The sequence below is a fragment of the Camelus ferus genome, chromosome 27, assembly GCF_009834535.1.
Source record: "Camelus ferus isolate YT-003-E chromosome 27, BCGSAC_Cfer_1.0, whole genome shotgun sequence".
Classification (NCBI taxonomy): domain Eukaryota; kingdom Metazoa; phylum Chordata; class Mammalia; order Artiodactyla; family Camelidae; genus Camelus; species Camelus ferus.
The window spans coordinates 9,766,047-9,789,521 of NC_045722.1; the positions used below are offsets into that span (position 1 = coordinate 9,766,047).

Below are 23,475 nucleotides of genomic sequence, written 5' to 3' on the forward strand. Positions count from 1 at the left end.
GTCTGCTATAGCAACTCATAACACAGAAGCCACTAAGATGAGTAATAACCAAAGAAGTTAAGACAAAGACGCATCACAATCAAGTTAGAGAATGTAATAAGCACAATAAGAGAGGCAGATACAAGTGCTTGGGGGTCAGAAGAGGACAAAGGCACATGATGTGGAGGGTTGGTGGATCAGGGAAGGCTTCTGAGAAGTGGTGACATTTGAGAAAGGTCTTGAAGGATGCATTGTGTTACAACAGGCAGAGAAAAGGAGCAAGGAGAAAGGCCTGAAAGCTAAAAGCAAGAAAGACAAGAAGAGGAGCAAGTAGAAAAGCCCAAAAGCTGGAGGTGGGGAGGAGGGGCCACAAAAGAACACAAGGTAAGCGGTTTAGGTTTGGAATTCACAAAGCAAAGCTTCATATTACAGTTTGCCATATGAAAAAAAAATGAATCTTCCCAACACCTGTAAGGCAGGGGCAGAGGCCATCACATGAGTCCAGGCAACCGCATACCTGCAAGAAAGGGTACCCAGGACACTCACCTGGCCAGAACGCCAGATATGTGTGTCCAGCTTGCAGGGCACAGGAAGCAGGGGCTCTCTGGACCCCATGAAGCCCAGATACCCATACTTTCTTGCACATGCATCCTGGTCCCTCCTTTCCCTTCTCTTCCACTTAGAGGCCTGCGTCGTTCAGAGTCAGAACCAGCACCCTCTGTCTGAATGACTGCAACTCACTTCTTTTTCCTTTCATCTCACATCTTTTTCCACAAGGTGGAAGGATTGGTTTCCCTCCAAGGATCTCCACTAGCAGGCTGGCAGGTAGGATAAATTGGGGTAGAAGGAAGCAGGATCCCCCAAGTCCAGCCTTCAGAGAATCCTATTGGGGAACTGAAAAGGGAGAGAAGGCCTGATTCTCCTCAGGTTCTGTGTCTGCCCCAGTGCGGTGCAGAAAAAAAGCTGGATCCCGCTTCAGCAGCTGTGGGCCATCTCTGTCAGCTCCCAGGGCTGAAGCCTGCTCTGTCCCCAGGACAGGAAGCCGGTTCTCCCCGCAGGCCCCTCCCCATCTGCTCTTGGGGGCCAAGCTCCTGTTTGGTTTCTCAGGACATTTAATTTCGTTTTATCCTTAGCACCCAATAAGAGAGGTGAAAACTTAATTCCATTTTACAACGGTAGCAACCGAGGCTCAGAGAGTTCACTTGTCTTAGGAAAGTGGTAAAGCTGGGACTATAACTCCTTAGAGCCCAGAAGGGAAGGTGGGGTGCTTGTTCGAATTCGCAATAAACTCTCCTGGGGACCCCCTTTCTCCACAGCCTGGACACGTCCCCACACTTCCTCTGGAAATAAAGTCTGGTGGCGAGGCTGGCACAGCCCTCTTGTTGGCCGCGGTGGGACCCGAGGGCGCCCCAGGGCAGGTAGGGCGTCAGAAGCATCCCCCGAGACGGGAGCCAGAGAACTTCAGAGCATTTCGCCCTTTCCCGGGAGAGGCAAACACGGACACGTCTGTGTCTTTGCCGACAAGTGCCTTCAAGCCCGGCGGGGGCAGACACCTCCGCACCGGCCGCCGGCGAGGTCTGCGCTGTCCGCGGGGGCCACGGCCTCGCCTCAGCTGCATCGATTTAGCGCGTTAGTGGGCCGCGGGAGCAGGAGGCGGCTTCCCCGGCGGCGCAGCAGCAGCGCCCGAGCCTCGGGCCACTCGGCAGCCCAGGAGGAGGGGGAGGGGATAGGGGGAGGGGCGCCCCCCCGGGGCGCAGGGGGCGGGCGTGCGGGCACACGCGGTGCGCGCCGGGCGGGGGCGGCCACCGCGCCGCGCGGCCGGGGCGCCCGGGGAGCCGCCCACTTCGCCGCGCCTGGCCCCGACGGCGGGAGCTTGGATGCGGCGGCGCCCGCCGAGCCGGGGCTGACGCGGGGCGGCCTGGGCCGGGGACACGCGCCGGTAGCCCCGGCACTGCAGCGGCCGCAGGATGGCCGAGGTAAGCGCGGCGCCCCCTCAGGGCGCGGGGCGGGGCGGGGCGACCGGGAACGCCGCTCGGTTCCCGGGCGGGTCGGTACCTGGGGTCGCGCCTGAGGCCACCTCCCCGAGGCCACCTGCGCGGCGGCGGCGGCGGCGGCGCGGCCCTTCCCCGGGGCAGGGCGTGAGGGAGCGTCTCTGAGGCGAGGAGGGCCCGTGGGGGCGCGCAGACCCGTCGCCTCCCGGCGTCCCAGAGCCGCCCGACGCGCTCACGGTGCGCGACCCGGGCTGGCGGGCCAGGGCGGGTCCCCGGCGCCCCCGGGGTGGCCTCGGCGCGTCGATAGTGCGGGGTCGGGAGAGACTGGGCGGCCGTCTTGCCGTGCTCGGGCTGCGGCGTCTGCTCCCCGCACTTCTTCCCGCCCCCTCAGCAGCACCTAAGTCCCAGGACTTTGGGACTAACTGCTTTTACCTCAGAAGGAATTAAACATCTGATATTTAAAAGTGACCGTTTTTCTACCTAGATTTTGTTTCCGGAGAACTGAGCGTGCGGAGAATTGCTGAGACAGGCGAGGGGTAGTGACGGGGGGCTCCTGCCCAGGGGGGGGGGGCAAATCTTTTGCACAAAACTGCAAATGAAGACGCAGACAGGTCGGGTCAGGCAGCTTCCGGGACAGAACAGCGTGGAGGTTGCAAGGTCAGGCTTTTTTAATGAACGTTACAGCTGACCTGCCCGGTCGGGCGCGGAGTAGTTCCGCGCGGGGGGTTTCCCGCTGGGTCAGACCGTCCTGGGAATTGGGTTAAGGCTCTAGTGCTTCCGCGTGGGAGGCACAGAGTGGGCTCTGGCCACTTGAGGAAGGGCTGGCTGCAGGTGACAGGAGTGGACTGGGCTGCGGAGCTGGCGGCGGTGCCGACGAAGCGCTTGGGCTCGGCGCTGCCTGCAAGCGCCCGGCGGCCGGGCCGAGCGTCCCGGGTTTGAACTCTGGCCACACTCGGCTTTCCGGCCCGTGGGCGCCGCGCTCGCTCGCTTCCCGAGCGCCCGGGCGGCGGTGGAGCAGGGAACCGGGAGCCGCGGGGCGGAGGAGGAGGCCGCGGCATGGTCCCCGCTGCCCCTCGGGCGCCGCCGGCCAGACCCCAGCCCCACTGGCGGCCTGGCTTTGCATAAGCTCCTAAGGATTTGTCAGCCAGATGTGACAAGATTGTCGAGCGGCGAGTGAAGGAGGAGATCTGATATTAATCAGTGCATAGCTCGGAGCCAAACTTTCTCAAATGCGGTGTAGAAACATGTTCTTCTCATTTAAGGCATCTTTGTGGCTGCGGGGCTGCCACCGGTCTGACTTTGACAGTTAAATGGAATGCCAACTAGCAGCCTTAATTGTATGAGTAAAATTGTGTGTGTGTTGTTGAGGGGAGGATCAGACACTCTGAGGCTCAGTAATGTCCCCTAGTTTTATGGCCGTGCTCACCGCAGTCCTCTGAAGACAGGGCATTTAAATCCGGCCAGACGCCTGGTCGCAGCCAGGCCTCTGCTGTTAACACTTAAGGGGCCTAAAAGAGGCCCCACTGGTGTCCTGGGAATCCCTGTCAGGGAGTGTGTGTGTGTGTGTGTGTGTGTGTGTGTGTGTGTGTGTGTGTGTGTGTGTGTGTGTGTAGGAGAAAACATGTGTTACTACAGCTTTGAGCCCAAGGAGCAACAATTTTTTAAAAATATATTCTCATCAAAGCAGCAAAGATTTGGGTTTGACAGTACATGAATTGAAAAACAGCATTTAGCAGATCATTTTTTTTCTTGTGTCCTTTCATTCCTTGTTTGTTGTTTTAATTTGCTACTGGATTTCATAGGATCTTTTCATAAGACTCTTAGTTGCAAATACGTGCTTAGGTGTTAAAAATTTGTTCAGTGATAAATATACTGGCTTCTCAATTATCCCCAAATCTCTTGATGTGTATTATTAAAACTTCATTAAAATTGAGCGTCAAAATAAAAATTTTGTACATGTAAAAGAATATTACTTCATATGTTACAAATTGTCCAGGATTTGATTTTTGCTTTAAATAGGTGTGAAAGGATAACTACCACTTTTACTAAAATAAAATTTTAATAAATAACTTTATCCTTTTGGGCATACCTGAAAGAATAAGATGTGACTCATCATTTGATTTCTTATCTAATTTGCTAACCTTAATATCACCAAGATAGTATTACTATTTCAACTCAGCTGTTAGTTGAACATGTTCCTGTTATAGCTAAATGCTGAGAAGTGGTGAAATCTTCACTTAGCACAAGTACTGTCCATACTTTGGGAATTCGTAACTGTGTTCAGACGTCTGCATAATTTAATTTGGAACGTCATCTGTACCCATAGATCCTATTCCCTTCAGAATAGTAAGGATTTAGTGACATGCTCCTTCAGTCAGAGAGAGAGAGAGTGGTTAGTTTGAAATGGTTATTTGGCCGTTGATATCTACTGGAATGTGAAACAATGGTCTGTTTGCTCTGGTTGTAATTCACACTAGAAATGTTAACCAAAATGAAGTAATTGCAGTGGAGGCATAAGGTTTACATAGAGGGCTATTTTTTATTTTATTTTTTTTATTTATTTTTTTATTTTTACATCTCTCCGGTGCTGCAGTCAGGCCTGGGTCCCAGGCCCATATCCACATTCTGTACCTCAGAATCATCAGCTTGGAAAAAAGGACAAACCAACCCACTGGGTGAGAAAAACCATATAGGTTTCCCTGTGGAACAAATAATAATTGTTCTTTAAGCATACACTTATTATTTATGAATGCCTGGGGATAAATATAAATGGGAAAACATTCTGAGAGTTCAGTTTGTTCGTGAAACTAAACCGCAGCATACGGAGTGAGGGGCATGAGTGTCTTTTAGCTTTTGTATATGGCTTTAGAAGTTATTTTGACAGTGGCCATTAAAGAGTTGCCCTGAAGGTTCCACAAGGTAAATTACTTGCAGGAGGAGCGTGCTTTACCCCAGGGTGAATTTTCACCTCTACAGATGTCATTTAGAATGAGTTACTTTTGTCAGAAACAGCCCTGTTTTAAAAGAACTAGATATACCCTAGCTAAGGTGAAATCTCAGTGCTGAGCCATCCATCTTTTTGGTATCTAAGATCAAGATTTAAAGAGTCAATAAATTTTTTAAATTACTTTATTCTGAGTAGTCTATAGATTTTTAAATTTTATTTTAGAATTTTTTGATGACTTATCTGTAAGATGTTAAAGATAACTGATTCTGCACAGAGGGGCATCTGGAAAGGCTTTTTTTCCCCTTTTAAATGGATTTCCACCTGAAAACCTTATTTCCTCTTATTTTGTCATTTTTTGAAGCCCTTTTTACTAATTCTGGAAATTCCAAGTTCTGGTGTGGCCCCATTTCTCTATTCAGACACATGCTTATTTTATCCAGAAAGGGTGGGTCTGAACAGAGCAGACCTGCTTCACCAGGGTCCAATTTGGGACCTTCTCAAACTTATCATAGTTATAGGCAAACAGTCCACACACAGATTCCTTCTTGTAAACCAGCCTAATGTATCACAGAAAGACTCTGCCTTGTGGGGTTGATAATTTCACCCAGCTAATGTGAGAGAAAAGAGAGATGGACAAATGGACAAAGACAAAATATTGTGAAGACCAGGTCCAAACAGCCTGTGTGGAGGGAAATGGTTGTCTCAGGTAACCTTAAGTGAGGCTGCTAACTTTTTTTCGTAGAGTTATATTAGTTTGATTCCTCTTACAGATTATTTGTGTGATCCTTCAGTACACACTGACACAAACATCAAGATTATTTTCCGGCTCTATGTCAGCTTCCAGAAGCATTGTCGTTGTTCTGTCGTCGTCTGATTATTTCTTTCATTGTTCATTATAAAGATAAAATTTTTATACAGACACTTCTGTTTCATGATATACCATGCTGAATGTTAAGGCAGTGATCAGGATGGCATAATTAAGTCTGATCTTTTCTTTTTAAAAACTTCATTTGGAAAATCTACGGGGTTTTTTTACACTTAGTTTTTGAAATCTAGTTCTAAGTCCCAAAAAGAAATGTTTGCAAAGTTTTACTTAATGATGTTCGTAATCTCATTGTTATTGTGTGTTAGCTTGTAGTGGTGAAATTGCATTGTTTCTGTAACTAGCCACCTTTGTTAAAATTATCCTAAAGTGTAAATGCCTTTTTTGTTTTGGCTTTTACTTTTTTCCTAAGGCTGATTGTTGTGTCCAGAAGCTCCCTGCATGTGCAGTTACATCCTTACTTTTTTTTTTTTGTTATCAAGGGTTTCTGAAGATTACAACTGAGGTCTCCCAAACTTACATTATAAAGGAAAAAATGTATCTGTATCATTTATGTATCTGTATATTTTGTTGTTAGCTTTTTTAAAGAAGAAATATTTGGTTTGGTTGCTAAGGTAATATTTGCATATTTTTCAACTTTTTATGTTTTCTGTTTTTAGAACTAATAATTTTAAGAAAAAAGGCACAGCTGTTAAATTATTTTGGCACAGAGTTTATACTTTGATTTATAGAGATCAAAAGAACAAGTATTTTCCCCATCACCCTCTTTGAACTAACCAGCAAGAGAACACTATAAGCGTGTCATGCGTACTTTCTGCTCACAGGTAGACTTGGCCCAACATCTGTTCCCTGAGTTCTACTTCCCACCTGCCCTTTCTCTGCCAGACCCCCTTCTCCACGCTCTTAGTATTCTTTGGCCTCTTTTCGTCCCCATTCTTGCAGTGAGAAACCAGATCCCGTCAATTCTCCTTTAGTGTCATTTTTATATTGCAAATGCTACCTACTTGGTTTCTGAGGCTTCCCAGGTTCCTCTTTCAACCATGCTCATAGTAAACAGTGTCTTCCCATTGTTCAGAACCCTGATAGTTCCATGAACCCAAGAGAGAGACTCGTGGATGCCCATCTGGACAGCCCACCCTCACCCTATTTTGCCTTTCTAGCTCTCACTGCCCATGACAGAAACCTGTGCTCTGTGGCCCAGGTTCCTGGGCTTGACACATATGTGCAGAGTGAGCCTTCTTTATGCCTAGGACTGCGGTGTTGTATGCACTGCTGAGAGCATGCCTGCTGCCTTCTGGAAGAAGTCTCCTCTGGCCTCTACATAACATTACTCTCCATTTATGTTGTCTTACTCAAAACTAAAATTTTGGGGAGAGATAGAGTCTTGATTTATCTTTTTTTTTTTCACTTTTGATTATAGAGAATTTCAAACAAAATTAGAATAGTTCAATGAAGCTTGATGTTATGTGCTTGGGGATTCAACAGTGATGATCTTTGGGCCAGTCCTGTTTCGTCTATTTTCCCTGCCTGTTCCCCTCACAATTGCCCAACACTGGACTCCTTTGAAACAAATCCTGGGCATTCATATAATTTCATTCATAAATATTTAAATATGTAGCTCTAAAATCAAAGGCTCTATTTTAGAACAAAAACAATATATCTGTATCACCTAAAAAATTAACAATTCATTCTTTAATGTCATTAAATTTCTAGGGTTCAAATTTATTCTGTTGTCCTGTAAACTTTATATTACCATTGGTTTGTTCAAATCAGGATCCAGATATGGTCCGTGAAGTATGTCTCTTAATCTGTATGTTTACACTTTACTTTTTTCTTTGCAATTTATCTATTGAAAAAGCTAGGTCATTTGTTTTATAGAGTACTCCCCAGTCTGGATTTTGGTGATTGCTTCCTCGTGATAACGTTTAAACATTCCTCTATCCCCTGTACCAAAGGGCCGAATATGATTCAGATTTGAACTTCTGGGAGCAAGAACACCTCGTATGTAGAAGTATGTATCCTTCCATGCAGAGGCAAGTGACATGGTTATTGTCTTTTTCATTAAGAATTTCAGTATGCTGGTGTTCTAATTCTTCACTTATTCACTGGAATATTTCTGTAAAGGGAATCTTTGTCTCATCAGTGATTTGGTTGCCCTGAAGTACAATTTGTATAAAAAAGAATACACGCTTGATTCTTTCCCTTTGTTAACCAGTTTTTGGTTCCGTAGCATCCTCTAAAGGTAGCCAGTGAGTTTTGCATCTGTTTTTAGTATCTTTTGAATTGCTAAATTTCAATATAGTGAACAACTCACACTAATTTTTGGCAGATCATATTCAGCAATTCTTGACGTATCAAGATATATGACTTTTCTTCCCCGATGAAGCCATGTGCTTCCCTGGAGCAGACACTGGAAATTCCTCATCTTTACATCTCCCTGAGGCTCCCCACAGTTATCTGTACATGGTAGATGCTTTAGAAACAACTACAACAACGAACCCCCCAAAAACAATTTGTTAAATAAATTGATTTCATTTTGTTAAACTACTAATGGAAGATGATGGCATGATGAACACCTGATCCATGTGTATTTCTCCAGTCCAGTGCCACCAGCAGCAGATAAGCTGCCTCTCACAAAAGACCTCATGGGTTTTCTTCTCCCTTCATCCCAGTTGTCCTGGGACATCTGGTAAATGATGATACTGTTTTCAGGATCCTAGTTATACCTCTGTGGGTTTGCGTTTGTTAGAAAAACAGTGAAAAACTTAAAAATAAAAAATAAGAGAAGCTAGAGGAAAAACTGAGAGGAGAGAGCAAAAAAAAAAAAAAGAAAGAAAGAAAGAAAGAAAAAGCCAATTCTAGTAAGAGAAGTGAGAACTACAAAATGTGTGTAAGAGGCAGAGATAGAGCAGCTCCAAGGAGCAGTGGGGTAGAGACCTTCCACTCTTGAATGAAGCATTTTCCTGAACCAGGTAGGCTAGCCCTGCACACAGAGAGAATGGGAATGACAAATTCACTGTAGATGAACAGAAATCAAATCCTCTGTCCGAGCTTAGGGTGGCCCAGCCACTTTAGAAAATGTGTTGTGCTATAGATTGTCTTGTATGTAGATCTTGTATATATCAAAAAACTGGTACGCACTGCAGGTTTCTAGGTCTCAAACATATTAAAAGCAATTTTCTATATTCGACATTTAAAAATACAGCTTGGAAAAACTTGAAACATTTTCATTCTAAAGATCAGTGACTTTTAAAAAGTGATTTGTGATTTAGCATACTGGGTCCTTTGATTTCAAGTTGGGGGATTCTGATTCTTACAACTGAGAATCTGGCATAGCCTTAGAATCTCACACTTAAGAGAGGACCACAGACTCTAAACTTGCCCTCAGTGATCTGTAGTTAGCGATTTTTCACGTAATTTTTTTGTGACCCGCTTCACAGTCAGTAGGAAGATCAGCGTGTTAATTAGGGACTGCATTTGGCTGCTAGTAAAAGGCTCCTAAATAATAGTTGCCATCTTTTCTGCTGAGCCATCCTTAGGGCGTGACTTATCGTTGGCCTCATGGTTGCAGCCTTGAGGTCCAGCCATCGTGTTCGCATTCCAAAAAGGAGGAAGGAGGAAAGGCAAAAACGTCCCCCAGCTGAGTTAGCTCCTGTTTGTAAGGAGCTTTCCGTAAAGCTCCACCCAACAACTTCTACTTGTACACGTTGATCAGTGCTTGGTCACCTGGCCACCAAAGGAGATGTGAAAATTATTTAAAGTTCCTTTACCAAGGCAGATCGGGCAACAGAATATTGGATGGGCATCTGTAATTAGTAAGCATGGGGAAGCTCTCTCAATGATTCATTCATTGTTCTCTCAGTACCAGTGGAAGGCTTACCAAGTATCAGACCCAGTGCTGGTCACTGGGTGTTGGTTTGGAGTTTCAATTGTTTTGTTGCCTCTTTCAGAAATAATTCATTGTGGAGCATCTTGTATGGAAGTTTTTATCATAGGTATTTAATTAGCTTTGTCTGTGCAGAGTCAGACGGACAGAACCCAGAGGATCTAAGATCCTACATGTTGTAGGCCTGGTAGCAACAACTACCTAATTGGTCTTTTCAGCTTTCCATCTGTATGTCCTCATTAATATGGCTAATAGGCCTCTGAGGTAGGCAGGAACAGATATCCAGCCCATTTTATAGTCAAAGACTCCAAGGCATGGAGCTGAAGGTTATATGCCTAACAGGAAGGAAGACACAGGTTGCCTGAGGCCAATGGCACATTTTACTACATCCCAGTCAAAGATGCTCAGTGCGATAAGGGGAAAGGAGTTCAGGCTCCCTAGCTTTGCATCCAGAGGTGTCATTTTAACAGGCAGATCATATTAGTTTCATACTTTTTTTTCAAAGGCTCACTGTTAGAACAAAATTTGTTTTCCTTGGCCTCCCCTACAAAATCCTATGCAGAGTGCTCTCTGTCACCTTTCTCACCCCTGTTTTCTACCGTTAACCTTGCTAACTCTGCTCCAGCTACACTGGCCCCTTTTTTGGTCCCTGAACACTCTAGCCTCTTTTGTGCCTCAGAGCCTTTGTACGTGCTCTGCCCTCTGCCTAAAACACACCTTCAGTCTCTGGTTCTTCACTAGCTCCTTGCTCTCCTTTGGGACTCAGTTCAAGTGTCACCTCCTCAAAAGCCTTTGGTGATGACTCTATCTAAAAGGTACTTTCTTACTCCTACCCCTGCCTTTCCATGCCACCTGGGAAAATTACTTAGCAGAGCTTTCTGCTTATGCTTAGTTCTTTCACAGCACTTGCCTTATTTTGAGAAGGTATTGTTTGTGTGTTTACTTGTTTATTCTGTCTCTCTCCATTTTCTAGAATACAAGTTCCGTGAGGGCAGGGAACTCATCATTTTTGTTCAACACTTTAATCCCCAGAGTAAACCCCCAGAGTTTAGGATGCCTGGCTCATAAATGGTCAGTAAATATTTATTCAATGAATGAGGTTTCCTTACCATGTGGAACTTTAATATCCTTATCTGCAGAATGTGGATGATAATGTCCAACTCTCAGAGTTGCTGTTGAAATTAAATAAAATCGTAAATACAAATGCAGTTAGTACCAAATGTTGATATTTCAAGATATAATCTACCCCCAGTATCTAAATTTGAGACCATCCTCATAGCCGATAAGTTCCTCAGCTTCCTCATCTATAAAATGGGGATGGTAATACCTACTTCCCAGCATGGTGGTAAGAAATGAGGTGACACATGGGTATTGCTTACTGCAAAGCCTCACATATAATACATAACCCATAAACATCACGAACTACATGACCTTGGACAAAGTACAAATCTTCCATAAATTTAAGTTTCCTGAGAATGAGTCCCTCCTCACAGTGATACAGCAAGGATTGAATGAGATCACCTAATACATACAGATGCCCCATGTGGGAGGGCAGATGCTGGAAGAATAGCTAGTCTCACCATCAGACTCAGAACTGTCCAGTAGGGCTTTCTGTGATGATACAAGTGTTTTCATCTCTGCTGTCCAGAATAGTCACTAGCCACATGTGGCTCCTGAGCACTTGAAACGTGACTAGAATGACCAAAGAACTGATTATTTTATTTTATTCGTATTTAAATAGCCACGTGTGGCTAGTGGCTATTGTATTGGACAATGCAGACTAAGTGACTTGAACCTACAAAGCTACCTGTCTGGTATATGCATTTGGATTTTGTTCCTGAGCCAGATAACAAATGACTCCCCTCAAAGCATCAATACCCTGAATCTGGAAACCCCAAAAGTCCTCTGTAATTTTTCTATTCCCACCTTCCATCTGGTCCCCCAAGAATATCCCCCTGGATTTATCTTCAGTGATATGAAAATATTTGCATGTACTAGAGATGCAAACAGCTTTGAAGTGAACAGTTTTTATTTGTAAGCTCGATAATTCAAGTCCCATCAAAGGCCTGCACTGTCCAGCAGTGGATATCTCTGCACCTACCCCACTGTGTGCCTGGGCTGGCCGCTGCTAGGAGTTCAAGTCAGCATCTCCTGACAAGAGGTCCATGGCAGCATCTCCCCAAGCTGAAGATAGGTCATGGGTGTCTGGGAGATGAAATGGGACCCTCAAATTTACCTAAAAACTAGGTCATAACTTTCCATCCCAAGACTGCAGATAACTGAATCATCCATCCCATACTATGTGTGTCAGTAATTCCTGGGTGAATGAATGAGCGAATGATAGTTACAGAATAGCAAACCAGAATTTTGAATGTTGATTTGTAGCACATCAAAGTGACTAATAACAATTCAGAAATAGTCTGATTAAAATGAGTGCGTTAAAAGCAATAATCATGTCTTGATGAGTTCAGAATGTTGCAAACATCTGCTTTATGTTTCTGAAGAATGGAACAAGTATCAGGATTCTAAAAGAAAGGATGTACATTTTAAAAGTTTTCCATTTTGATTTACATGAGTACTTTTCGTCCTGTAATTAGAATTTTTTGGTTTGATTTCATTTTAGAAGTTTTAATTTGTCTTTAGATAATGGTGCCATAATTTTACTACACTGTGGAATTCTGAGATGCGTGGAAAAACCAAAGGGCTTTAATATTGGAAGTTTTCTTAGACACTGTAATTAGCTTTTTTAGTTCATAAATAATTCCTCTGAGATTTATTTCCATAGATGTTTAATGAGCTTTATTAAGCCTTATTCAAATAGGTTCATATAGAACCATATGAATGTTTCTTATAAAGCAGCATTTATACATTGGAATTACAGATAAAACTGCTTTAAATTCAGTCCCCAAACTAGAAGCTGCTAAAACTCAATAGTCAGGTTAGATCAGTGGGTCTCAGCTGGGGGCAGTTTTGCCCCCAGGGGCATTTGACAACGTCTGGAGTCATTTTTGGTTTTCACAACTGGGGAAGGGGGAGGTGTTACTGTGGCATCTGGTGGGTAGAAGCCAGGGATTCTACTTTTCATCCTACAATACACAGGACAGCCCCCCACCACAAAGAATTACCCAACTCAAAATGTCTATAATGCTGAAGTTGAGAAATCCTGAGTCAGGTGTCAAGAGATGCAGAAAAAAATGAGTTTCAACCTTAAGGCTATGAAACGCACTTGGAATTGTTCCCTCTGTAGTTTTGCTGTGCTGGACCTGAGATAGTGTCACTCAGTGTTTCCTGAGGGCTCTGTATGAGTGAGAGCCTTCTGAGCAGACTCTTTAGGGGATAGAGGAAGTATGAGCTCAAGGACATCTTTCTCTGATTCAAGCAGGTCCTATTGTCCAAATAAATGAAATGTGAATTCGCTTTGTATAGTTCTAAAAATCTTGTTTTTAAAAAGTGGATGGCATCTTGAGGGACTTAATCCAAAATAAGAACTTTTCTCCTTTTAAAAATTTACTTTAAAGCAGTCATATATTTATAGAATGTGGGTGGTGAAATATTTCGGAGGCTTAGTACTGAGCGTGCTGGTCGCTGTTGAGAATATTGTTGATTGGTTCACCTGTGAGCTGGAGTTCAGCGAGTTGCAGGGAAGTTTGAGAAGCTGGGCAACATAGGTGCTCTTTTAGATTTTGACCGTATGTAATAATTACTTGTTTTTATCCTCTAGTCAAGATAACTATGATTATGTGTATAGGTATGTAGATGTGTGCATTTATACATTTAATTCATTTGTGTATGTATATACAAGTAGAAATTCTATAACCAAAAAGTAAAATAATTTGTGGCATTAGAACAGTATTTCTCAGTCTTTTTTTTTTCCATTATCCACCATCTCTAAAGAGACTTTAGAAATTTTTTCCTAATTGTGCCTCTCCCAGTGAAATTTTAGTATCACACTGTAAACTATCTGTTTTTGTATATGTGTACTTTATACATAAAAAGAGTGGAACAATTTTCACCCTTTGGGGATTCACCGGATGGGAATCATGCATTATTAGAGTGAGAGAGTGTTGTGATCATCTGGAGTTCTTTGTGTTATATTGTATGACTTTACAAAGAGCAAAACCCTTTTCCCCTGTATTTCCTGTTTTTTGATAGCCTCTTGAAGGGATTAGGTAGCATTGTTGCTCTCTGCTGCACACTTCAGTTATGAAGAGTGCTATTCTTTCACCTGAAAAATCTGTCTACTTGTACTGTTCAAGCCCATTGTAATCCAAAAGAAATTATAGATAACAGTCAAGTCATGTAAATGTTAAGCAAGGTCACTGATTTTTTAAGATCTTCATTTTGGTTTTTTAAGATCTTCATTTTGGTTTTTTAGAACACTTCTAGATTCACAGAAAAAAAAAATGAAAGAAAACTACAGAGATATCCCATATACTCCCTGCCACCACATATGCATAGCGTCCCCTATTAACATCCCTCACCGGAGGATACAGTTGTTAACAATTGATGAACCTACATTGACATGTCATAATTACCCAAAGTCCATGGTTTAACCTTAGGGTTCACTCTTGGTGTTGTATATCCTACAGGTTTGGACAAATGTACAATGACATGTTACTGTCATTATAGTATCGTAGAGTACTTTCACTGCCCTAAAAGTCCTGTGTTCTACCTATTCATCCTCCCACCCCCATTAAACCCCTGGCAGCCACTGATCTTTTTACTGTCTTCATATTTTTGCCTTTCCCATAATGTCATATAGTTGGAATCATGCAGTATATAGACTTTTCAGGTTGGCTTCTTTCATTTAGTAATATGCATTTAAGTTTCCTCCATGTTTTTCATGGTTTGCTAGCACATGTCTTTTTTGTGCTGAATAGTATTTCATTATTTGAGTATACACAGTATTTATCCATTTGCCTACGGACGGACATCTTGGTTGCTTGCAAATTTTGGAACTTACAAATAAAGCTGCTATAACGATCCATGTGCATGTTTGTGTGGGCGTAGGTTTTCAGCTCCCTTAAGTAAATACCAAGGGGCACAATTACTGGATTGTATGGTAAGAGTGGGTTTAGTTTTGTAAGAAACAACCAATCTGTCTTCCAAAGTGGCTTTACTATTTTGCATTCTCACCAGCAATGATGAGATTTCTGTTGCTTTGCATCCTTACCCCCATTTGATATTGGTCAGTGTTCTAGATTTTGACCATTCTAACAGACATGTAGTGGGCTGATTTTTTAAAATAATATTTTTATCAAAATATAATTCACATACCATAAAATTCACTCCTATAAAGTGAGGAACAGAGTGGTTTCACTATATTCATTGAGTTGTGCAACCATCACTGCTATCTAATTTTAGAACATTTCATCACCTCAAAAAAAAAAACTGTGGTCAAAATTTAAAACATCTGTGCTTCAAAGGATAACATGAAGAAAGTGAAAAGGTAATCCAAGGATTGGAGAAAATACTTGCAAATCTTTAACTGGTAAGGAACTTGTACCTAGAATATATAAACAATTCTCATAACTCAATACTAAAAGGGCAACCCAATTTAAAAATAGGCAAAGGATCTGAATAGACATACAGATGTCCATCGGGCACATGAAATGATACTGAATACCATTAGCCACCAGGGAAATGCAAATTAAAACCTCTGTAAGGTACCACTTCATACCCAGTAGGATAACAACAATAAAAAAGACAAACAATAACTGTTGTTCGTGAGAATATGGAGAAATCGGAACCCTCATACATTGGTGGTCAGAGTATAAACTTTGAAAAGTAGTTTGGGAGTTTCTCAAAAAGTTAGACATAGAGTTACCATATGATCCAGCAGTTCTACTCCTAAGAGTATATTCCGAAGAAATGGAAACATATTCCACCATAAACTTGTGCATGGGGTTCCTTTTGGGATTAATGAAAATATTCTAAAATTAGATTGTGATGCTGATTGCACAACTCTGTGAATATACAAAAAATCATTTAACTCTCTACTTTAAATGGGTGAATTGTATGATACATGAACTCTATCTCAATTTAAAGCTGTTTTCAAAAATGATAAAAAGAAACAGGAAAAGAATACCCCTTTGCCCCCTACTGCCACCCATTAGCAGTCACTCCTCATCCCTACCTGCTCCCCACAACCCTGGGAGCCAGTTGTGTGCTTTGTGCCTCTGTGGATTGGCCTCTTCTTGACATTTCATGTAAGTGGAATCATTCAACCTGTGACTTTCTGTACTTGGCTTCTTTCATCAGTGTAGTATTTTCAGGGTTCATCTACAATGTTGTAGTACTTCATTCTTTCTTATTGCCTAATAATATCCTGTTGTATGGACATACCACATTTTGTTTATCCATTCAACTGATGGACATTGGGATTGTTTCCATTTTAGGGTTATTATAAATAATGCTGCTTTTAGCATTCAGGTACAAATTTTGTGTGTACATATATTTCCTGTTCTCTTGGGCTTATACCTAGGAGTGGAATTGTTGGGTTATATGGTAACTGTGTGCATATCAGCCAGACTGTTTTCCAAAGCGGCTGCACCATTTTACAATCCCACCAGCAACTGCTTTTTAAATGAAGACTAGTTGTATACTCTTTAAAGTGTCCTAGGCCAGATTCCCCTCTTCCCTGTCCCCACACAAGGCCACATAGTCCCTTAATTGGCACATGGAGGTTTAAACTCTTAGTTGTAGGGCTTTTTCATTCACTCCAAACACACACGCACTCCCCAGCATCAAGACTCTTGAATCATATGGATTCCACCCAGAGGCTCTTCCCGGGAATCTCACTGACAGAGCTCCTGTGGGAGCTTTTTCTCTTTAATAATAGATTACTTTCCTCAGGCCTCTATCCCCTTTTGAGAAATTCATCTTAAAAATATGTGTGAAGCTTTGTTCTTAATACTAGAACTTTGTTGACACATACATCTCTATTTTCTGTTTCAGCCGTAAATTTGCACACTCCACACCCCCACGCCACACCTGCCACTTTGACCTGCAACTGGGCATCAGTGCACGGCTTGTCCAGCCTATGTCTTTCTGTCAGTCACATGGTCCAGTGCGTGGAGTCAGGGAATCATCCTCAGCATGATCAACCATTTCATGACCTCAAACCTGTTTTGATATTCAGCCTCTGCCTTTTTGGGGGCAGGGGGTGGCAGGTAACAAATTACACATGTGCATTAGTCTTAGTTCTGATCGTTCTCGCATTTACTTGTTCCAAGGCAGCCTGTATGTACCTTTCAAGGTTGCTGCTCTGGTCGTCAACTTAGAGATTTAGTGAGAATGTGACTCTTGTTCACCCATTCTATGTCCTTAATAACAAGCAGGATATTTCCTTCCAACTTGTTATCTTTTCTTACAAAAAGTTCTGGTGTTTTAGCCTATTCTCGCATGCAGAATATCTGTGTAGAGTATTCCCTGTCTCCAGATCTGGGGCCAGCTTTTCCTCTTTCCAGGATACAATATACATATCTGGGCCTGGCACAGAATAGGCACACATCATTCAGTGAACATTGCTCAGTAGAGGAATATGTTTTGTTCTGTAAATGTGATGTGTGTTCCACGCATCACTAACATGCCCAGGTATCCCTGTGTTCTCTTTTGCAGGCTATCGGCTGCACTCTGAACTGTAGTTGCCAAAGCTTCAAACCAGGGAAAATAAACCACCGTCAGTGTGAGCAGTGCAGACATGGATGGGTGGCCCACGGTAACTTTATTTCTCCCCATCTCTTGGCCTGTAGTGTTCCCTCTAAATAACTTGTAGTTATTCAGGAATGGATTTAATATCTAAGAATGACAACTAGCATTTATAAGTTACTGCTGTGTGCCAGGTAACGGACTAAGAGCTTTATCTCTTTGAATCTTAACAATTCTATGTAAGTGTCTATTAACCTCCTTCCGAAGATGTAGAAAATAGTGCTTCAGTGCTGTCATTCTGCAATGATAGAAATGTTCTGTGCTAATACAGTAGCCTCTAGCCCACGGTTGCTCAGTAAAAAACAGAATGCTCAGTTAAATGAGAATTTTGCATAAATTATAAATAATTATTAGCCTAAGTATATCCTAATGACTATTTTTGGCTTAACTGTATCCCACTATTCATTGTTTATCTGAAATTTATATTCAGATTTAACAGGAGCATCCTGTATTTTTAGGTACTAAACCTGACAACCCTACACTAGCTACATGTGACAACTCAGTACTTGAAATGTGACTAGTGCAACAGGAAAACTGAATTTTTAATTTTATTTAATGTTAACTTAAATCTAAATTTGGCCAGCTAAATGTGGCTGATGGCTGTTGCTTTGGATAGCATAGAGTTCAGTGGTTTAACTTTCCAAGTGGCAGACGAGGACTCAAACCCAGATCTGTTGGATTCCCAAGTTCAGGTTCTTCCCTAGACCCCGTGCTTCCTGATTTTTTGTTCTCTTAATTGTGCATCTGCCACCTTTGTTTTTACCCCTTTTCCTTGCATCTTCCCTACTTGTGGCCATTTTACTCCTTGGGCATGCCACAGGAAAGGGAGAAAAGAAGACTCTCAGGCTAGTCCGTTTTATTTTAGAAGTTCCTGTGAGTAACTTGGAACCAGATAGCTATTAAGATTATTAATTGTCAGCATATTTGTGGTTTTTCTATTGAACAGATAACTGAGAGTTAGCTCTAGCCTACTTCCTGTGCAGTGTTTCTCTTGAAAGTAGAATCTTGAACAATGTTATTTCTTCAATTTGATTTTTCAGCTCTAAGTAAGTTGAGGATCCCTGCTGTGTATCCAGCAAGCCAGGTGGAGATTGTCCAGTCCAATGTGGTGTTTGATATTAGCAGCCTCATGCTGTATGGGACCCAGGCCATCCCTGTTCGCCTGAAAATCCTACTGGACCGACTCTTCAGTGTATTAAAGCAAGATGAGGTCCTCCAGATTCTCCATGCCTTGGACTGGACCCTTCAGGATTACATCCGTGGATACGTGCTGCAGGTATGGGGACCGTGGGCACAGTTCTCCTAGAATGTCTTCTGAAACTCATGTCCGTGGAACAGATGTAACCCAGTTGCCTATATAATGCTACAGCCATTGGTGGTCATCCTTCCTTTTAATAGTTTTTCTAATGGCTTAAGCCCTACCTCATATTCTGGGAGAAATCCAGCTCTTTCCTCAAGGTATCTGTGAAAGCTAGGATGTGAGAGCATTACATACTCTCTGATTTGGGTTCCACTCAGCCGGCTCTTCCACAGTCATTTGCCCCACCCTCGGTGCTACCTCCATTTCTCTTATTATCTCCAGACCGTCTACTGACACAAGACATCATCTGTTTCAGATTTTACTGAGGGTTTGGGGATGAGGAAGGGAACTTACATTGCAGAACGGCACAGCAAACAGCTACAATTTCATGCCACACCTTCCTGTTCTTTAAAGCCTTCTGGCGTCCATCGCACTGCTGATTTTCCCTCCTAGGCTCCATCATCTTGTGACATTTCTGTGTGCGTGCTCTTGCCCGTTCTCTCTCTCTCTCCCCCCCTACTTCTCTTTCGGCCTCTTGCCTGTTCTCTGCGTCTCTCCATCATTCCATGCCTTTCATCCCTTCTCTCATCTCTTTCCTACGTGGAGTAGTTTTATTTCTTTTTCTGTACCATGCTGGGGGGATGGGGAGGGGTGAGGCCTTAATGCTAAGTATCCAGAGAGGCTATCAAGGCATTTTCACAAGCAAAGAACATATTTCCTGGTATGAATTATATCATCTCTCTGACATATGAAACAGCTGCAGCATTTTCTTCCTTGCCACTACACTAGAAAATGTCAGCTAACTTTGGTAAAAATTTCAATGAAACCAGGGGATGAATGTATTTCTAAGACTAACATACATTTCAGTCTGACTCAGATGGGCCATATCATTAAAACAAACACGGATAACAACCATTTGTTGACTTAGACCCTCTTCCAGTAATCTCATGAGGTAGGTAGATTAACCCCATTTTCCAGTTGGAAAACCAGAGGCTGAGTGCTTCTAAATCTTGCTGAAGTGGCTTAACTCATATGTGGCAGACCCAGAATTTGAACCCACTTCTTTCTAACTCTTTTAATGCCCCAGTCTTCCTGTGGAAACATGTTTGCTCACCTTGCAATCAGGACCCCCAGCAGGCTAGAAACCACCTTTTATGTAGAGCAGCATTATGATCTTACATTATGACATAGATCAATATTTAATGATCCTAATAATCTTGCTTTCTAGTGTTAGGATTAAAAATATGGAATCAATTACCTTGAACCTCTAGCACATGAAAAATTTATGATGTTACATTCCTCATCATCTTCAAAACTCTTACATGCACTGTAAAAAATCTCAGTAGGCCATCAAATACATGTTCTGTGATAAAATATTTATTGTAGTTTTGGGAAAAGTTAGGCCTTGCTAGAGTTTGAAAGATCTCCAACACTCCAGTGTAATTACAGCTCTGCTTTGTGAACACAGGCAATAGATCAATACAGGTTCATTTGTTTTTTGATGTTAGCTGCTTGGGGAAGATTATTAAACTTGCAATGAATAAATACTTGAGCTGTGTCTAGGCCTGATTGCCCCATCTATACTCTTTAGATAAAGAAGTTACTGTTGTTCAAATGATACATATTTTAATTTTAGTGGAGGAAAATTATTATGCCTAATGCAAGACAACCAATTGGTTTGAAATAAGATGGAAAATAATCACCAATTTCCCTTAGGCTTGAGTGATAATAATTTTATCTCTCTCTTTTGGACCACTGCTTACATTTGTGCAGTTTATTCTCTGCACCGAGTTTCTGTCCTAGGGGAGAAGGGTGAGTGGGAGCTGAATTCAACAAGCCCTGTGCTTACAGGGGTGTCTTTTTCTAACATGCAAGAAAGTGCTCTCTGTTGCTAGTGGAGGCCCTGACCACATACATGACTCCTTTCTAAGAGAAAAGGGTAAGGAATAGTAAATTGATTGCACTTTTAAATCCTGGTTCGGGTTTAGGATGCGTCAGGAAAGGTGCTGGATCACTGGAGCATCATGACCAGCGAGGAGGAGGTAGCCACCCTGCAGCAGTTCCTCCGTTTTGGGGAGACCAAGTCCATAGTTGAACTCATGGCGATTCAAGAGAAAGAAGAGCAGTCCGTCGTCATCCCGCCTTCGACAGCAAACGTCGATATCCGGGCTTTCATCGAGAGCTGCAGCCACAGAAGCGCCAGCCTCCCGGCCCCTGTGGACAAAGGAAACCCCAGCAGTATACACCCCTTTGAGAACTTCATAAACAACATGACTTTCATGCTGCCTTTCCAGTTCTTCAACCCTGTGCCTCCCGCACTGATAGGGTCACTGCCCGAACCATATGTGCTGGAGCAGGGTCAGGACCAGAATCAGGACCCCAAACAGGAAATCCACGGACCTTTCCCCGACAGCAGCTTCTTAACTTCCAGGTCCACTCCATTTCAGGTTGAAAAAGAGCAGTGTCTAAACTGTCCAGATGCTGTTACTAAAAAGGAAGATAACGCCCATTTAAGTGACTCCAGCTCATACAACATCGTCACAAAGCTAGAAAGGGCACAGCTGTCCCCCGAGGCCAAAGTGAAGTCTGAGAGGAGCAGCCTCGGCACGAAGAAGGGCCGGGTGTTCTGCACAGCGTGCGAGAAGACCTTCTACGACAAAGGCACCCTCAAGATCCACTACAACGCCGTCCACCTGAAGATCAAGCACAAGTGCACCATTGAAGGCTGCAACATGGTGTTCAGCTCCCTGAGGAGCCGGAACCGCCACAGCGCCAACCCCAACCCCCGGCTGCACATGCCGATGAACAGAAATAACAGGGACAAAGATCTGAGGAACAGCCTGAACCTGGCCGCCTCTGAGAGCTACAGGCGCCCGGGTTTCAGGGTGACTTCTCCAGACTGTCGGCCTCTCCCTGGCTACACTGGTTCAGGGGAGGATTCCAGGAGCCAACCAACCTTCCCAAGTATCGGGCAAAACGGGGTTCTTTTTCCCAACCTGAAGACTGTCCAGCCGGTCCTTCCTTTCTACCGCAGTCCAGCCACTCCAGCTGAGCTGGCAAACACACCTGGGATGCTGCCTTCCCTCCCCCTGTTGTCCTCTTCAATCCCAGAACAGCTGGTTTCCAATGAAATGCCATTTGATGCCCTTCCGAAGAAGAAATCCCGAAAGTCCAGTATGCCCATCAAAATAGAGAAGGAGTCCGTGGAGGTAGCTGACGAGAAGAGGCACACTCTCAGCTCAGATGAAGACATGCCCCTGCAGGTGGTCAGTGAAGATGAGCTGGAGGCCTGCAGTCCCCGGTCAGACAGAGTCCCCGAGGAGCAGCACACGCCGTCAGGAAGTTTAGGGAAGCCTTGCCCTGAAGGAGAGAGGCCCTGCCATCTCAAACCGGTGTTGGAGTCCAGTGGAGCCATCTTCCGAACCCCCGAGCAGGCCACACACAACTTGGAGAGGGAGACTGAGCACACGTCGGTGCTGACCGTGGTGCCCCGGGATGGGGAGGAGGATGGCCGTGAACCTTACCTCACACCTGGGGTGGAGCCCTGTGTTCCTTTTTCTGACTACATCAAACTGCAGCAGCGCCTCCTGGCCGGGGGACTCTTCAGTGCTTTGTCCAACCGAGGAATGGCTTTTCCTTGTTTTGAAGATCCCAAAGAGCTGGAGCACATGGGTCAGCACGCATTATCGAGGCAGAAGGAGGAAAATCGCTTCCAGTGTGACATCTGCAAGAAGACCTTTAAAAATGCTTGTGGTGTGAAAATGCATCACAAGAACATGCACGCCAAAGAAACGCATGTGTGCACAGTGGAGGGCTGTAAGGCCACGTTCCCTTCCCGCAGGAGCAGAGACAGGTAAGACATCTAGTGGCAATCATTTCTTCCAAGGCAGTGATTCTTAAACTTTAACATGCATCTGAATCACCTGGTGGGTTGTTGAAACAGACTGCTGAGCCCTACCCCTAAAATTTCTGCTTCAGTAGATCTGGGACGAGATGTGAGAGTTTGCATTTCAAAATTCCCAGGTGACAATGATGCTGTTCCAGGGACCATAGATTGAGAAACTGTGTTCTGTAGATCCACATTCCTGAATTTTCAGTTCCAAAATTTAAATTCATTTGGCCACAAAACTGACCTGAAATGATCTGAGACTATTTTATTGTTTTTAATTCTCCCTTTGTGTGGATTTTTATATATATTCCGTACAGAAATATCAATGGATTTACTATGGGGACATTAACATGATATTACCATATATTCATCATTCTGCTTTTCTAAAGTCTGAGAAAGTCTGAATTCAGGAACACATCTGGCCCCAGGGGTTTGGGATAAGGGGTCATGAACTAGTGCACACATTAGGAGGGAACTTTTAAAATTAGGATTGTAGTTTCTCAAAATTTGTCAGATTTTAATTTTATTCTATGAAGTCCACTGAATGAAATATTTTCTTTGATTTCTAGTTGACCACTATGTTTAAAAAGAAAGAATAACTGCCTGATTGAAGGTTTTTCAAATATTAAGATATCAAAGAATAAAGGCAATTAGCAGGTTATTTCAGGGTCTGTGATGTGTGGCTGAAAGATGAGAAGTGTGTCAGTGCTGGGTTTTCATGAGCCCCACACACAGAGTCAAGCTGTTTACAAAGTGCCTGGGTGTAGAGTATAACTCATCACTCTGGGGGCATAGCACTGGCGTTACCACCTTGCCTGTGCTTTTCTTGATGAACTTGAGTCTCACAACCCTTCTTCAGGTCACCTTCCTCCCAAGCCCATAAAGGGAAGAGGAAGCATACCAAAAGATGACCCCAGGAGGCTTTGAGGAGAGGACCAGAGCTCTCTGAT

The 23,475-nt window shown here is 43.4% G+C and overlaps 1 protein-coding gene across 6 annotated transcripts in view; it reads left to right on the forward strand.

The window, feature by feature from the left end:
- Positions 1 to 309: 309 nt before the first annotated feature.
- Positions 310 to 23,475, forward strand: part of BNC1 (basonuclin 1) — a 28,841-nt gene continuing 5,675 nt past the window's right edge. The window contains exons 1-6 of one of the 6 annotated variants that reach the window (XM_032468945.1): positions 310 to 363; positions 1,296 to 1,397; positions 16,584 to 16,798; positions 17,247 to 17,346; positions 18,377 to 18,612; positions 20,625 to 22,489. In XM_032468945.1, coding sequence (XP_032324836.1) covers positions 16,688 to 16,798; positions 17,247 to 17,346; positions 18,377 to 18,612; positions 20,625 to 22,489 — 2,312 coding nt within the window. In that variant the 5' untranslated portion in view covers positions 310 to 363; positions 1,296 to 1,397; positions 16,584 to 16,687. Of the gene's footprint in view, positions 364 to 686; positions 805 to 1,295; positions 1,398 to 1,753; positions 1,956 to 15,734; positions 15,836 to 16,583; positions 16,799 to 17,246; positions 17,347 to 18,376; positions 18,613 to 20,624; positions 22,490 to 23,475 lie in introns of those variants that run through there. The other 5 variants (XM_032468943.1, XM_032468941.1, XM_032468946.1 and 2 more) reach the window with 5 other exon arrangements.